General features: G+C 30.3%; 2 protein-coding genes across 6 annotated transcripts in view; one reads left to right on the top strand and one right to left on the bottom strand.

The window, feature by feature from the left end:
* The window catches only part of LOC132948567 (glutamate-gated chloride channel-like), an 88,764-nt gene extending 73,041 nt beyond the window's left edge, over positions 1–15,723 (top strand). For all 3 annotated transcript variants that reach the window (XM_061019091.1, XM_061019089.1, XM_061019090.1), the window contains 2 exons: positions 12,961–13,044; positions 15,375–15,723. In XM_061019091.1, the coding sequence (XP_060875074.1) occupies positions 12,961–13,044; positions 15,375–15,542 (252 nt within the window). In that variant the 3' untranslated portion in view covers positions 15,543–15,723. The remainder of the gene's footprint in view (positions 1–12,960; positions 13,045–15,374) is intronic.
* LOC132948568 (uncharacterized) lies at positions 4,085–7,909 on the bottom strand. Of its 3 annotated transcripts, none has more exons than XR_009665032.1 (5): positions 7,726–7,909; positions 5,575–6,220; positions 4,958–5,045; positions 4,747–4,839; positions 4,085–4,533 (listed from the first exon to the last, which is right to left on the bottom strand). XR_009665032.1 is itself a non-coding variant. In XM_061019092.1 (5 exons), exons 1-5 carry the CDS (start codon positions 7,857–7,859, stop codon positions 4,402–4,404), a joined length of 1,074 nt encoding a protein of 357 aa, XP_060875075.1. In that variant the 5' UTR covers positions 7,860–7,909; the 3' UTR covers positions 4,085–4,401. The 3 variants fall into 3 exon arrangements, 1 of the variants encoding a protein (XP_060875075.1); XM_061019092.1 differs by having other exon boundaries at positions 4,977–5,045; XR_009665033.1 differs by lacking the exon at positions 7,726–7,909 and having other exon boundaries at positions 4,977–5,328; positions 5,575–6,658.
* Positions 15,724–16,804: the final 1,081 nt, after the last annotated feature.

The raw sequence follows: 16,804 nt of genomic DNA, 5'->3' as shown, positions 1-16,804 counted from the left end.
ACACGATATTTTTTTAAATTATAAATTATTATCATTGGACGATTTGGTCGTTTTCTATAAATACTTATATTTATTTTAACCATGATTTTAATGCAATTTCTTATGGTCATATATTATAATTATGCAACTATTATCGATGTCTTTTCAAGAAATATTAATTTTTATTATGTTCACAATTTTATAAAAAGATAAAAAAAAAAATTAATACATTTTACAATTTTACAATTTGCTTTGGTTTTTTGCTATTCGTTGCTACTGAGAGTATTTTTCAAGATTATATTCAAAATTCAGTGGCACCAAATAGATTTTTATACTGCACAATAGGTACTATTATTATATCACATGTGTTGTAAGTTTTTTTATGGGTGAGAAAAATTGACACTAAAAAAAAATAGGGGGAAAGGGAATTGAAAAAAATGTGTACCCAGGGCAGGAAAATCCTAAATACTCCACTGACTCCAAGTACGAAATTTAATCATTGTCCGTGACTCCTTTGTTTAGCTTTATTTGATTTAATTATTATTGTCTATGTTTATAGACAATAATAATTAGAACAATATAGACCCCCCGGTTGCTACTTTTGCCAAACCCATCTTGATTTGTCCTACCCCCTCGAATGTTTTATACTTTTACCTGAAATGCTTTTTATATTTAAATATGTACTCATAACTGTAATTAAATGATACACATTTCACATACATGTGGAAGCTTTGTTCGATTTACCATGCCCGTGTATAACAAACATTCGTATGTGCTTACCATTATTATCGCTTATAATAATACCTAATAATATAAGAGAATAAGACGATGGAAATTGAAAACAGTATTTTTTCTGTTAATTATATCAGAGAAGAAAAATTTAAAACACAAAACAACAGTTTAAGACAATAGGACTATAGCCAGCTACTATTAAATAGGCAGGTACTTGTTGGAAATTACATCATTGACATATTAATTATATTATGTGAAACATTTTTTTAATTATTTTTTTGTACCCTAGAGTTGGACTATTATTTTTGCATAGGTACTAATTATTGTGAGCTATTGAAAATAAAAAATCACGATATCAAACGAAATTACACTGCAGCAGAAAGTAATAATTGTTATACAGATAATCGATCGATCGAACGAAATTATTTTTAATTATAGACCTCCCCATGCAAATTTTACTCGTGGACTTTTAGCTTATTTTAAATAATATCGGAAATCGCCTGCGAACGGACACACCCTGCAAAGTGCTATCAATAAAAACAAATGCATGAATGATGACAATGATGATAATAATAATAGCAGAAACGATATTGATTTCACAATTATTAAAGACGCTATGGTTAATACAAGCACAGAGGTTAAAATATATTATTTATATTGATTTTTATTTGATAATATTCTGTCTTTCTCTTTATCTAAGCAACACGAACGCGCCAACCGCTGACTGTCACGGTATATTTAATTTCTTACGTAAACAGGTATGAGTATAACTGTTTGGTTTCAATATTATTTATTGATTAGTGTGCACTGCGTGTAATCATATAAGCGAATCACTGAAAAAACTCACAAAAAAAAAATCCCAAATAAAAGTACCCACAAAAAAATACGATGGATAAGATACCCATCGAAAAATTCACCCTGCAGGAAATAAACCCATAACCGTTTTAACTCTTGGACTTAGTTTAAATTTTGTTATACTTGAACAGTTAAAACAGAAACAGAACGGATATTAAATAAAACTATATACCTAGTCTATTAGTTCTATTTTTTTTTTTTTTTTTTAAAACAAAATATTTAAATATACTTTCATGACTATAATATAGATGCTCAAAAATAACAATTGAATAAACTGTATTTTTTTTAAATAAGTCGAAATGTCTTTTCCCTATATCATATATTTCAATTGTATCAGTATTTAAATATAAATACCTATACCTGCCTATATGTTTATTCTTTATTTCTTTATTTCTTTAACAAGTGTTTATTTTACTTTTTAACATTTATTTAAATTTGTCTACTTAATATTATTTAATTAATTATACAAATGGAGATTAAAATGTCAAATGAAGGTGGTGATAAATTATGTTATAATGTGTATTCAAATTGAGCGTATTTCAATTTTGTATTTATGAAATATTACATTATAGTTAAATTATTATTCTATGTCACTCACACACTCGCATAGTCGCATAGGCTGTTATTTCCGAAGGTTTATTTTCTGTGGAATTTTTTACCGACTATCCGTGTAGTTACAAACGAAGGAATTGAATGAATTCTCTTCATTTTGTACAAGAATACTCGATATTAGGAAAATATAATAATATGTATATTTATATTATGTATTAAACGTAAGACATTTAACGTAAGACACTTTATCGTTTAACCATCTACTTCTCGTCATTTCGTATAATAAGTGCCTTACGTTAAATGGATCACCCGGTATAAGGTATATACAATTTGTGTCGTAACGGTGAAAAGAAGTAATTCGTTTTTATATATTTAGCGGGAGGATGTTAAAATGAAATAAATAAGCGACACTCATGGTTTCATGAAACACTTGTGATGACAATGGAAATAATATAATATTATAATATATAAGAGCTAATGTCATCCCTAATCACATTATCGTGATGTTTCGTGTAAAGTTTTCTAAAGGTTTTCACCGCTCACTATCGATGTGGTGGGATCTCGCCAATAAAAAAATTAACAAGATTAAAATTAACTCGTAGCCGTGATAGCGCTCGGTGCTTAACGGCCCGGCGTGAAATAAGAAATTAATACGGTGCGAACATTATTATTATAACGAATGGCAAGATAATTCCGTTTTACGCGAAAAATGCACAGCAGACGGTAGCATAGTTAACCTGTCAACACAGTTGTAATGATAACGATGATGATGATGATATGGTTGTTATCATCGAGGTAGGTTTACATTCGAGTGTACTGGTCGGCTTTATAACGATCGCTCCTTCCCCAGTTGGAAGAAAGGAAGGTAATAATTTTACTAGGACGGAAATTGTACACAAAATTAACATTCACTTTTCATCAGCCTGTATTACCAGTATATTATATTTTATAATATTATTGCTATTGATTTAATTTATTTTACTATTAGTAGTACAGTAGGAACTTGTTTTTTTCTGAAAACATTACATTTTAAAATATCATTGTATCAATAAAATATTATAATAATGTCCTTTTGTTTCACAAATTTTTTTTTGTCAAAAACCAGTTTTTCCTTATTATTTTTTTGTTGGGGGGTGGGGGGAGGTATCAGACATTTTTTGAAAAATATTGAGGATTTCTTATTTTTGACCCCTCCAAAGTGTCAACAAAGTTCACTGTCCTACCAAGAAGATGATTGAAGTAGAAATCAAATCATTATTATTGCCCAAAAAGATGATGACAGACACAAAAAAAAAATTAACCACATTATTGTAAAATCAATACATTCATTGCTCGGTTCAAAGTCTAAAATGTAGCCATTGGTAAATGGCATTTTTCGTTTTTGTATTGATATACGTATTGTAGGTATAAAGTTATAGTGTTTTTAATATTTGTTGCAAGCCGATTGATTAGAACTATGCTTTTTCATATATTATATAGCAACAATTGACAATTGTTTTTTTCACATGAATGATCATCCCCTGCCAAATGTCAACATACGCAACACTGTCTAATTGTAATTTAATTTATTAAATAATAAACCCTATTGGTTTTATATTCATTCATCAAAAACCTTAAAAAAATATGCTTCAACATAATTATCAAAGCATATTAAGTATGAATATTCCATAAGATTAATACTACGTGTACCTATATAATATTGTACACATAATCGACGCGATGAAATGGTATAATTTTGAACGTCCCCAGATAACCATTATAATATTATGCTCTCGTAATATATGTCTATATATTTATATAATATTCATTGTTTTACATTTACAGTAGGTATAAAGATACTATAATATAACCTGTACATAGAACATTCATATCTTCGTCATCATATATATATATATATATATATGGAGATCGGAATGCATTAAATATGAATTTGTATAACATTTGAAATTTGTGTAGGTAGGTACGTTTTTTGTGTACAACCACAGTATCAGTTTAAATAAATGAAGAGACGAGTTAGTTAAGCTAATAAAATTACTTTTAACTAACTTATTTCAAGAATACATTAAATGTTATTAATTATTATTGTTCATAAGATTTTAGTGAATGTTCACAAAACATAATTCTTAATTCTATGAGATTGCATAATTTTATGGTTTTGGTGGTAACATTTTGTAAGCATAGTGATTAGGTTTTTAGTGCATTACATTTAAATCCTTGTTGTTTCCATCCAAATTGTTAATGTAGAGATAACATTTGTATATTAATTAAATAATGAAATATCATCTATGAGTGAGTATAATTTTTTAAATATTCCATTTTGACGTTTGCCATGACGACTTTTGACAAACGAGTTATGGATGGGTGATCCTTCATCTGTATGAGTGTAAGAATTCCAGCAAACAGCAATATTAAATTCTGTAAAAAATAAGACACAATTATCCATAAGATTCTGATAATGGAATATTAAATAATTGTATCAGTTAAAAAAAAATAACTATTACAATTATTCATGATTTAATAGCATATTATGTGCCATATGATATTTTAGAAGAAGGTGAACCGGTATCATAAAAATGAGTGTAGTATTTCATTATTATAATACAGAATAGTTAAGAAAGTAATGCTCACTTTTAAAACGAGATTTAAATTGATGTTGAAAATACCATACGCTGACATTTCGTTGGACTCAAACTCAGGCATTTGATTCATAAACATTTTAATCTAAATGCATAAGCAAATTAGTAACTTAATAGTTGAGAAAAGGCGGTTGGTACTTATATTGTAATATATGTTCATATAAATAGTATTGTTTTGATTAAACAGCATAGTGTGAACAAACCTTATCTAATATTATTTACTTGTAATTTTGTATGAGTTGGTAAATTTGAAATCCGGCAAGACCGTAAATACGATATTATTTCTCTTTTCTGTAAACAGGTAAAAAATGAAATAATAATAGTTTAACAAAATTACAGTGAAGACATGTATTAAAAATGTAAAAATAAAATACATAATAATATGACTATACTCCGACCGACGAGAGTCCATCCGTAAACCGTACATCCATACGAGTTAGCAATACACGACGTCTGTTTTCTCCCATCATGGTGCCATTCAAGCAACGTGCCGATGCGCAGATCGGTCGGACTCTCATGGACCGGTGTATAGGCCACTATTGCCATATAACTATCATTGAATATAAAAGCTTATCTGAAATTATATGAAAGTAAGGTAATTTCGAAAATAATTTTTGGTTTTTGTGATGTTTGAATTAGTTATATTTAAATCAAAACTCATTTTTTGGTATTGTTTTCATTTAAAAATTTAATATTTAAAATTGGATATTAACGGTTTCAACAAATACCAAAATTTAGCATAAAAGTATAAAACAATTATTAATTAATGTGTTGTAGAAATTTTAGTAGTGGTAGATTATAAATTAAAATTATATCTAACCTTTTCGTTTGCGAATGACGAATTTACGAGTATGCTGATATGGAAGATGCCAAATTGGGAATACCTAATAAACAGTGGTAAACACCAAACAATGATTGCTGTAAATGACGTGTCGGATATCGGATATCCAATGGCAAAGTACAAATAAGTAAACATCAATAAACTTATGAAACTTAATGTGAAATACCCTAACAGAACCATACCGTAACCCAAACTAAAAACGTTTATTATTTCACAAAGATCAGCATGCAACAGTCGTATACTCTCAATTGACATTGTTATTTCGGATTGTGTCCATTCGTCGTCATTCGTGGCCAACAATCCAACTGCCAAACGTTTCCAACCATCGTTCAAAGCACAAAACCTAGATGCGACACTATGGATAAAAATACACCCTCCGTTCACAATGACCATGTCTAACATATTTGGATCCATAAACAAATAAAATGCGATTGTAGGGAAATCATTAGTTATTGGTGGCATAATATACCACCTAGTGATGTGATAAATAATAGTATATATGAATAATACGATCAAAATTCTATTCCAAGTTATGCAATTGTTGGATGAACGTGGATGAACCAATAGCGTTGGTCGTAGTAGCATTAACTGTTTTCGGTCAAACGCAATGATGTCGTTAATAAACCTAAAAAAATGTATAAAATAAATTATTTAAGAATATTGATAAACTATGTATTCGATAGCTAGTTTAAATAGTTAAAGTTTAATTTTAATTGGATTTTTGAACTAAAATACTTTTTTTTTGTACTTTATTTGAATTAACAAGCAATAAACGTTTTGTATAACAAGCTTAAATAATAACATGAAGGTTACTGCCAGAAGGTATGGAGGAGAAGCCGCCTACTGGCGACACTCCTGAACAGTGGCGTATCCAGAAATTACCCAAGAGGGAGGGTGAGTTAATAATCTTTTTTTTGCTCATCACTAAAATATAGTACCTATTAAAGAGAAAAAGTTCACCGGAAAGTCACGCTATTTATAGCTATGAGATATTTTTGATTTTTATTAATTTTTTTAAACTAATAAACATGATTATTTATACAAGACGTATAGGCTGACACAACTTCTCCACCCAGAATCATTTTTTGTATACATTGATTTATCACTGAATTCAAGCATAACACATCTATTACAATGACATGTTCGATAACTACAACTGTACAGCAGAGCGGTTAGTCCAACTCTTTTAAATTATTCTTCCGCATTAATTCTGATATGTTTTAATACATTAGATACCTACATTATCTGTCGGTGACGTGGTTTCAACTAAATTAATATTTTGAAATTGAAATTGAATACCTGAGGGGTAACCTTATGCTAAATACTTTTGCCAGCAAATAAAATAGCTAGTTGCTAAAATAAATTCTGGTTGCTTAATTATAGCACCCAAGAGTTGTAAAGCTCCTGATGACGAATCACTGTCTGGCCATATAGAAATAATCGATAAACCATCAATAACTGCATCAAACATAAAAATAATTATGGATCCATGCCGATCGACCCATTTTGTTGGACAAAGTAGTTTTAATTTATTATTCTGTGATGTAGGACAAACACGCTTTATTGAATCTAACATTACATTTTGTCGTTTAGTGCAATGCTTAAAACCGATATTGGATAACAATTTTAAATACTGGTTAAAATCGGTCAAAGCGGAAATCAAAATCAAAATCGGAAAACGAATACTTTTTGTATGTACAGTTTCGTATAGATTTAATGTTACATGTTTTAGATATTGCTAGATTTAAACAATGTGAGGTGCCACTTACTCACCAAAAAGCCATATTATAAAGAATTTATGATTTATATGATAATAATTTAATCTATTATGTGGTATTAAAATGTTAAACTTATAACGCTGACAAAAAGTAGTTACGTCATATTTTATACTAATAACAAAACTATAAATAAAATATATACATTATAATAACAAGTTCTATGATACCCTTTTTTTCTAGCCTTTAAATACCCCCTCCATACTGGCTACGCCACTGCTCCTGAACAAAAATACTTAACATGGATTTTAATATTTTTCCAGGACACGCTGTATACTATAGAATATCTATTAGAAAATCATCTACTTAATCTTAATACATTATATTATTATAACAATTATTTTTGCCATCTTACTTTATGATCAAGGTCTCTGATATTCTCGAGGTGATGATGATGAACCAATACTTAATTAAGTAGTATTGCCGCATGAAAAAAAAACCTTTCTTGTTAATAGAGTAAGTACAGATTAGCATCACAAGCATCCGCATGAACTCCAGACAAGAATAATATGTTGAGTAGTTTTTATTTCTGGTTAATATTCCCGCTTCAAATGTATATGAACAATGCACAAGCCCTACAATTTTCGACCATATTAGTAAATGACTTATTTTTGTTTGAAAAAAGTTCGTCATTTTTATTTTAGGTACGTTATGTCGACATTAATAGTTATTTTTTCACCGGTCAAATACCACGAACAATACGTGTCGACGAAGTCTATTAATCATTTTAATGATAACTTTCAAGTTTTAATATTAATCGAAATGCCCGGAACTAATGAAATTATTATTTGTTCAAACAATGATTAATTATTTAAACATTATTTGTTATAACACAAATACAAACGCTAATTGTATCAATACTAGTTTATATTATGCTAACATGTATATATGGCGATACTTGTATTAAATGTAAGCTGTGGTTCTTTATTAGAAATTCTTGATACTTAAAGCCAGGGCTTGAAACCGTTATTAATTTAGATAATTTTTTAGATACGGGTTACCGGTTTTATACCGGTCCTGTTGTTAGCGGTTACCAATTACCGGTACTATATTCAAAATTACAGGTTACCGTTAAGTGATAACCGCTTCCAAAAAATTTCGGTTACCGGTAACCGATTGAATACCGGTTTTCTAAAAAAAAAATGTACTACACCTTTGTACCCCTATACTTAATACAATATTCGTGTTGTTATAGGAATCAAGCTATTTTTAGATTTCCCAGTACAATATACGATGAGGGAGACCGGGACTAGCGATTATCGAGTACCGTCATTACAAACTAACGATATTTTATGTTATAGGTAGGTGGTTTCCCATAGAAATGTAGAATACCCATTATTTGTATTATTATTACAAGAATTTAGACTAGAGAAAAAAAACGAAGATATAATAGTATGATTTAAGAATAGTTTTAAGAAATTATTATTTATTAAACTATTAGTAGCTACGAGCGTATAATCATTTATGTAGCTAAAATAAATTAAACATAATATTATTATAGCTCATACGTAACGGTAGACGGTAGTCAGATTTATTAATACTGGTAATCGGTTCTTAACCGGTTAAAACATATTATTACGTTATTATAACTTATGTTAGCTGAAAAATTGTCACGGTAACCGGTAACCGATAACCGGGAGCACAAATAGGTTTATAATAACGGTAACCGATTATAGGTTCCACAAATTTCCGGGAATTTCCAGTTTTCGGTAAAATCCAGGTAACCGGTTTCAAGCCCTGCAGTTAAAGCCTGTTTGACACCTTGGTAACAAGTAATTACTCAAATTTTGACACGTATTGCCAGTTGTTTTTGTTTTCTTGAAATAAACCGATGTATCTGTATGGGCTCCCGTTTATCCGCTTCGGATCTCTTTTTTCGTTTGAAGGTGGCCGTATCGGCTCCAACCCGATGCCTACTTGAGGTGGTGTTGCATAGCAAGTCAAGGGATATTCTCGTTTTTTTTTTGCCCTAGAGCAGAGCAGCGAACGAATGGCTCAGCGTGCATCATTGTACCCAACTCATGGGACACAATACGGCAACATTAATAAACATACTGTCCCTATCATACTAACAAATTTAGTTCGTAACATATTGCTTTGTGACTTGTAAACAAACGGCTTGGAACAATCTGTTTACACTTATAAACTTGACGCAATCAGTTGCTATTTGTTACCATTTTCTCATTATTTAGTGAAAACATGTTTTGCTATTAACGGGACGTGCTACCCGCATGTGTTGTCTCGGTCTTGCAAATGTACAACATAGCCAAAACTGTTTTGCGCGTAACAACTTTATTCTCTCTGTATTTAAGAATTGTCAAAATTCCACAACGCATAGAGAAGAACTTTATCTATGACGTAGCGTTTTAATTTTTTTGATAACATTAACTAGGTAATCATTTTTAATGATTAAATTTGAAAAAAAACAACCTAATGTTGTCAACCTGATAACTTTAATTGTATTTATGTTATCCAAGAAAAAAAACTCTACGTCACAGATAAAGTTCTTCTCTATACGTCGTGGAATTTTGGTAATTATACTATAAATACAGAGGGAGTAAAGTTGTTACGCGCAAAACAGTTTTTGTACATTTGTAAGACGGATACAATACATGCGGGTAGCACGTCCTCTTAATCGAAACAGGAAACAAATTGCAACTTTTGTTACTACTTGTTGCAAACCGCAACATAAACATGTTATAAGTTTACGACATTTTTAAACCTAAAGTAATATTTATCAACTTTTGAATTGTTTTACATGATTACCCTGCCGATTGCCGACAAACACACCACTGCTGGCTCTTGTCTAAAGTTTATTAAATAATAAACATAATTGGCTTTATATCTAGTAATCGAAAATGTTCGAAATTATTAAAGTATATTCAGTGTGAATATTCAATAACAGATACCATCATCGCGTGTACCTGTATAATATTGTACACATAACAATATATAGACGCGATGAAACTGTCTAATTTTGAACGTCCCGAGATAATCAATATTACGTTCTCGTATTATATATTAGTATGCTATTAATTGTTTCAAGTACTCAGTACCTGCATAGTGCAAAATATAGAACATTCGTACGTCATCGTATTACATGGAGATTGGAATGCATTAAACATCAGTCTAGCTATATCCTGGATTCGGCGGCGTACAAATGTACAATTATATTATGTGTGTATAATACGCGTGGTAATTGTATTTTCGGGACATCCCAGCGATTTAGTAAACCGATAGTTTTCCGCTCAATTTCTCTGGCTGGAACGAAATGCGGATTAACTATTATTATACAATATGCATATTATAATATATAGGTACACACAGACGACCAGTGTGCTATAATATGTGTGTGTGTGAATGCGACTGTCACAGAAACTCGTTGAACCGATTAACCCGTTCCAGAATCAGTCCCTTTCAGACGAAAATACGTACCTTCCGAATTACTGCACTGCGTGTATGTGTTTATATATATATGCGCAAAACACCATCAGGCGCGTGCGCGTAAATAACCGTATTTGTGCGTGGCAGACGTTAAATTTAATTTAATTCAATATCAAAATTATATATCAATTCTGGTCTCTAGAGTCTGTAATAAGTCGTCGAGAACGGGTCGCCAAACTTTGTATTAAACGACGGAGACGGTACAAGAATAATATTTGATTCTATTATATTATATGCATATTTAATATTAACGGTGGACGACGGTGGAAGACGGAAGTAGGTACAGAATACCGAATCATACGTTAGTTTAATAACATAATAATATACAGAAGTATAGAACGCGTATGAACACGACGTGACTATAATTCACGTGGATGGTAAATACTTATCGACAGTGTGTGTATAATTCATGTGCGTATAGCTGGTGACTCCGACATTTTTACTGACACTACTTACAAACAATTTGCGTATAACTTTTTTTCCTAGAACTCCAACTGTATTTAAACTAAAAAAAATGAATAGAAAGTTTTAGGATATTAATTTCCAAGGTGTTTTGCAAACTTCTGGATTCACTAACTTCACTTAACTTCAAGCGCACATCATAGGTACACTATGACGTAAATGAAGGTGCGCGACGTTATCGGATATCGTCATATCGTATAGAATCGACTTGTTCGATAAATGTCAGTGATATGTATATAACAACAATAAAAATTGTCAGTCGTGTAGTGAAATTGATTATCGTTGCACTTGTCAAAAGCCGAAAGTTGTGAAACATCGATACCCTGAACTGATAAGTATAAAAGTAAATACGTACTTATAATGTAATGTTTACCAACGTTATAATGTTCTCTCTAAAAATATTTTGTCTATGTGGTACCAAAATAGATGTTGTATTGCTTTTATTAAATTTTTGAACAATAACAGTTTCACGGAAGGTTTTTAGCTTCTCACTTCGGTTATTGGTCAAACTGTACATAGAAGCGTTCTGTGTCAATACTATTTTTTAAATGTTTTTTTTCAATTACTTATATGCATATAGCATATTGTAATAAAAAAAGTTTGTTCGAACAACACAGACCATAATACTTAATAAGTAGCTCGGCAGAAATCAATCACGCAACGTGATTGAGAGTAACGGCCGCTGCTACTAGTTCCCGGATGGGTTACCACCCGGGTCCATAGTATAAAAAAACTTTGCCACACATACACTTGTTACCAACCAACCGTATCAACCATACCAACCGTTCCAACTCTACCAACCGTCACCCGTACAATAGCTTATGACCATAGTTGACGGACTCTAGATCAATAGAACAAAACAAAAAATACTATATTATAAAAATACAAAACTAATTACAATCATCGTCAATCGACATTTTTATTCAAGGCACAGCTTCAACATTATTAGAATTATATAGGTTACAATGACGAAGTCGAGGCCGCCGACACTGTAAAATTGAATGTCAATTGACGTCTATAACAGCCCACTTAGTTCCTTTTATAATATTACATTATAAAAAGGTATTTAAACGGTAATACGGTATCAGATTTATTGTACATTATATGGAAACGCTATAAAACCGCAACAAACGACAGTTTTATTGGATAGGTAGGTAGACATATAGGCTACCTCACTGTGCAGACGACCATGTGCGGTCTTCGTATCATCATGAAACATTCAGGTTTAATGAAACCCATGCCTACACCGTGCCAACGTCGAAAATCCGCGCATAAATCTATTCGTTCAATAATAATATACTGCCCGCTTGCGATTGTACATAATGTATTTATATAGTGCAGAATATATTTTATTCAACACACAATTAATGTTCAAATTATGTGATGAATATTATAATAAACCGCAGTCAGTACCACATAGTATGTACATGTTACTTATTGTTACCTATTGATAATTTTATACAAGTGTTTATAAATTAAACCTATAGACTATGCCAAAGGCTTGGTAACAAATGTTAACATCGAAATCATTAGAAACAAAACAATGTGTATTCAATGAAAACTAAAAATATAAATGAAAAAAAAAACAAAATTATCTTAAAATTGAAAATCAAAACTGCACGCCTAATACACTGAAAATTAACGAAACCTAATGTATTTTTTTAATTGAATTTTTTTTTTTTAGAAGATAACCAAAGAATTTAAATGCCCGGAATGTGCTCAAAATGTTTGTTCGCATTCACTACTCATAGATGTTCTCCCAAAAGTGGTAAGTTTTTATATTATTTGCAGACAAAATTATACTGAGGAAAAACATTAAATACAAAAATAAAAATAATAACATATATTCTAGGTAGTTTAAAATACTTTATACTGTACATTGGGAACAATGTTTTATTACTAGGTTAAAGTGTAATATTATTATATTATGATTTATATTCATAATTCCACTGTAAGATTTAAATTACACGATAAGTGGTAATCGAGTGTCTTAAAATTATACCTAACGATACTTTGGGTTGATTTTTTTCTTAGTATAATCTAGTCTTTAAATATACCTACTTAAATCATTACCTATAGTTAGGTAAAATACCTAGTTACTTAAAAATAATTAAAATAATATTATGAAAATGTAAAAATTACTCTATAGGAATCCCATCAATCTTGGTTTCAAATGTAAGCAACAATTTCACTATTATTTTATAAAAATCAAATGTATATAATGATAATTAACGACTTTTCACCATCATCATAAAATATAAAAATAAAATGTCGTTAAAACGTATACAACGCGACGGCAGCAAACAAAAGTAGGTAGATACCTCTGACCTCATAACAATAATAATATATCATAATATCTTAATCGCCCATAACAGAATAATGTATCAACCACAAAGCGAAGGACGTCTCACCGGAAAACATTATAAAAAACATCAGCATCATAAACATGCAGTGAAACAATAGTATCAAAAATATTAGATAGTCATCACAGCGCTCGCTCATGAAAAAATTATCATCAAATACATAAAATAATCAAAAGTAAAAATGAACAGTACTTTTCTTAATAATTGTGTAAAACAGAAAAACAGTTAGGGAAAACAATAATTTGTACACAAAACAAATTTTTGATTTACTTATTTTTATGTAATTTATAAACCGAATTACTGTAAATAACTACTGTACTGAAAATGTTCATAAAATATTTTAATTAGCTTATAGTTCTAGTTTAATACATTTTGACTTTTTTTAAGATATTTGTAAATACATTTTAAATTTACAATTTTTATTAGATTTTTCTCTATAACTAATGTTGATAAAAAAATAAAATAAAAATAATAGATTATGAACATGTTAATACTAAAACTAAAAAAAAAAGTTGAGTGTAAAACTACAATAATTTTTTATGATAGTTTAAAAGTTAAATTTGGACAAAATTGGATATTCACGCGTACAATAATGATTTCTTATGAAACGGTTAAATGTTAAATTACAATTTTTACGTAACTATAATATTTACTATTCGCAATGACATTTTCGAAAAATGTAGATTATTTGCTATTTACTGTAGGTAGTTTATATATATATATACCGTATTACTAATAGTAAAATAATTTACTAAAATTGAAATATAAATATGATATACTGATGGACAATCTCCCCCCAGAATCATTATTATATGTAATAATTTATCATTCAATTAAAATTTAGCACATCCATTACAGTGAACTATTCAATGACGAGGTACATTCGACACGCATGTTGTAAAGCAGGGTTACCTATGGCGTACCTATACTTGCTCACTTATTTTGAGTATTGTTTTTGCCCTTTTTGCATAGTTCCGGTTCGCCCGCAAAGATAACACTGCATGTTTGTTTGTTGATTTCCAAAATGTACTAGCCCTACAAAATTTTATATTGGCAAACTGTTGATATAATATTTATATTAATTTGATGGATATAATATTCAGATAGGAATAACGCCCCCGGACGCATAGTTGTCAAGTGGTTTTTTTTTCACATATTAACTCATAACCTACCATACTATATTTGCATATCTACTAATGCGGACGGACTTATTATTATGGGTACACATATTATATATTTAGCCGTTTTAAAAATTATAAACTATGTTAATTTGAACAATTAGTGCCCGTATTACAATCGTTAAACTAAGGTTAAACCACCAAATTCGGCCAGTAAAATCAGTGGGTTAGGCGTAACCGAGGTTTAAACTATGATTGTAAAACGAGCCCTTAGAGGTGGCAACTGGCTCCACATGACCTGCGGTGCCCGGGGAAGTTATCAATTACTATGGACCAGTCAATATGTTAATAATACTAAATAGTAAATTGTGTGTTTATGTTTTGCATTATATTATCATTTATCACTTACTAAAAGAAATACGGTTTGTTAATAAAGTGTATTATAGTATTATGTATTATTATATTTTACCGCCTTTCATTGGAACCTCGATCAAACGCAACATTCGACATGTTGTAACTGTCCAACTGGTGACAGTAATACTATATTTTTATTACTGCTTCGACGACAATTATTAATATATAATTGATGGTTTATTTATTTTTTTCTTATTTTGCAGAACGAAAAGATCGCGACGAAACCGTCTGACCAAGTCCATTTGGCCATGACGATCGACATGGTGGCTAGGTTAACGTTCCCGTCTGCGTTTGTCATGTTTTTGGCGTTTTTCTTTTTCTACTACTCAGTGAATGCCAACAACCGGGCTATATCCGTCGGCACCGATTGAACTAATTGCCGACGATCCCAGTGATCTAGACCATACCATAAAGGGCAATCGGGGCATCCCCACCCCTTTCCCCATCACAATCCCTTAGGATGGCCAGATAAAAATACAACCCAAAACGAAGGGTACATCGTCATGGCCCACCGTGTATCACTTATATAAATAAAATATACAGAGTGTTTCACTGCAGAGTTTTTATATTTCCATATTATATTTAAATTTAAATTAATATTTTTTTAAATGAGATCTCGGAAAACCATTACCAAGTCTGAGAGTCACGATTATTTCAATTTTTTTTTATATCTGGTTTTCCTAAATTTGAAATTGAAATTAAAGTTTTTGCTAATGCACTTTCAAGATGGCAAATTTATAAAATCTGATATTAGTGTAAATATCAGTTGAATTGTTCGTTTATATTAAGCAGTACTCAAAATAGTTGTGTAAGTTTTAAATTTTATATGAGATATCATTGTAGATACCTGTTTATGTATATAATTATTATCTAACTAATAATGTTGTCATAATATTAAGTATTAACACTGTGAACACTTATTATTATATTAAAAAGTAGTAATACCTAAATGATTTGAAATTTTCTTAAAAATATTTTACTTAAAATTGAGTGTTAATTTTCACTGTTCAAATAATCATGCTGTACATTGAATATAGTGCGGTACCTACCACTGCAGTGGCGTATTTAGGTTTTTGTCTGGGGGGGGGAGGTGATTTTATCCAGTAGCCCGGTCTTTAAAGTTAGAGGCCCCGAAAACTTTTGCTTATTATATACACATACAGCCTATGGAGGATTGATTCCCTTGATCCCCCCCCCCCCCCCCCGTAAATACGCCACTTTACCACTACAATGGTAAATATCGTTTTAAGTCGTTTCAAATATTATCATCAGATTTTAGAACATGGGTAGAATAATATTTGCTCACAAATCGATGTTGTTGTTTGACGAAACAAATTATATTCGTATAAGCAACAACATTTTGTAATTTCTGATTTCTGTGTAGGACCTATTTTAACTAAGCCGTACAAAATATTAGACTCGGTGGATGTTCTGCTCAAAAAGATTAATTATTAAGTACATGCATATTATATAAATTATTAAGTAAGTATATTATGCATATTATATATTTATATATTATATTATATAATATATGATATAGATATACACATTACACAGTATAAACTATAAATCGGTATCACTTTTTTATATTTTTTGATTTAAAAAAAAAATTCAGACAATGAATACGCTGCAG

Source organism: Metopolophium dirhodum, chromosome 7 (assembly GCF_019925205.1).
Source record: "Metopolophium dirhodum isolate CAU chromosome 7, ASM1992520v1, whole genome shotgun sequence".
NCBI lineage: Eukaryota > Metazoa > Arthropoda > Insecta > Hemiptera > Aphididae > Metopolophium > Metopolophium dirhodum.
This window is presented reverse-complemented; position numbering and strand designations above follow the sequence as displayed.

Bases quoted from the DNA above. Each gene is read 5' to 3' on its own strand.
- LOC132948568 (XM_061019092.1), bottom strand. From the start codon at position 7,859: ATGCGGATGCTTGTGATGCTAATCTGTACTTACTCTATTAACAAGAAA. The intron at 6,221-7,725 runs GTAAGATGGCAA...ACATTTTTTTAG, and splicing joins TCAGAGACCTTGATCATAAA to GTTTATTAACGACATCATTG. The intron at 4,840-4,976 runs GTAAATAATATT...TTATGCATTTAG, and splicing joins CAACTCATACAAAATTACAA to ATTAAAATGTTTATGAATCA.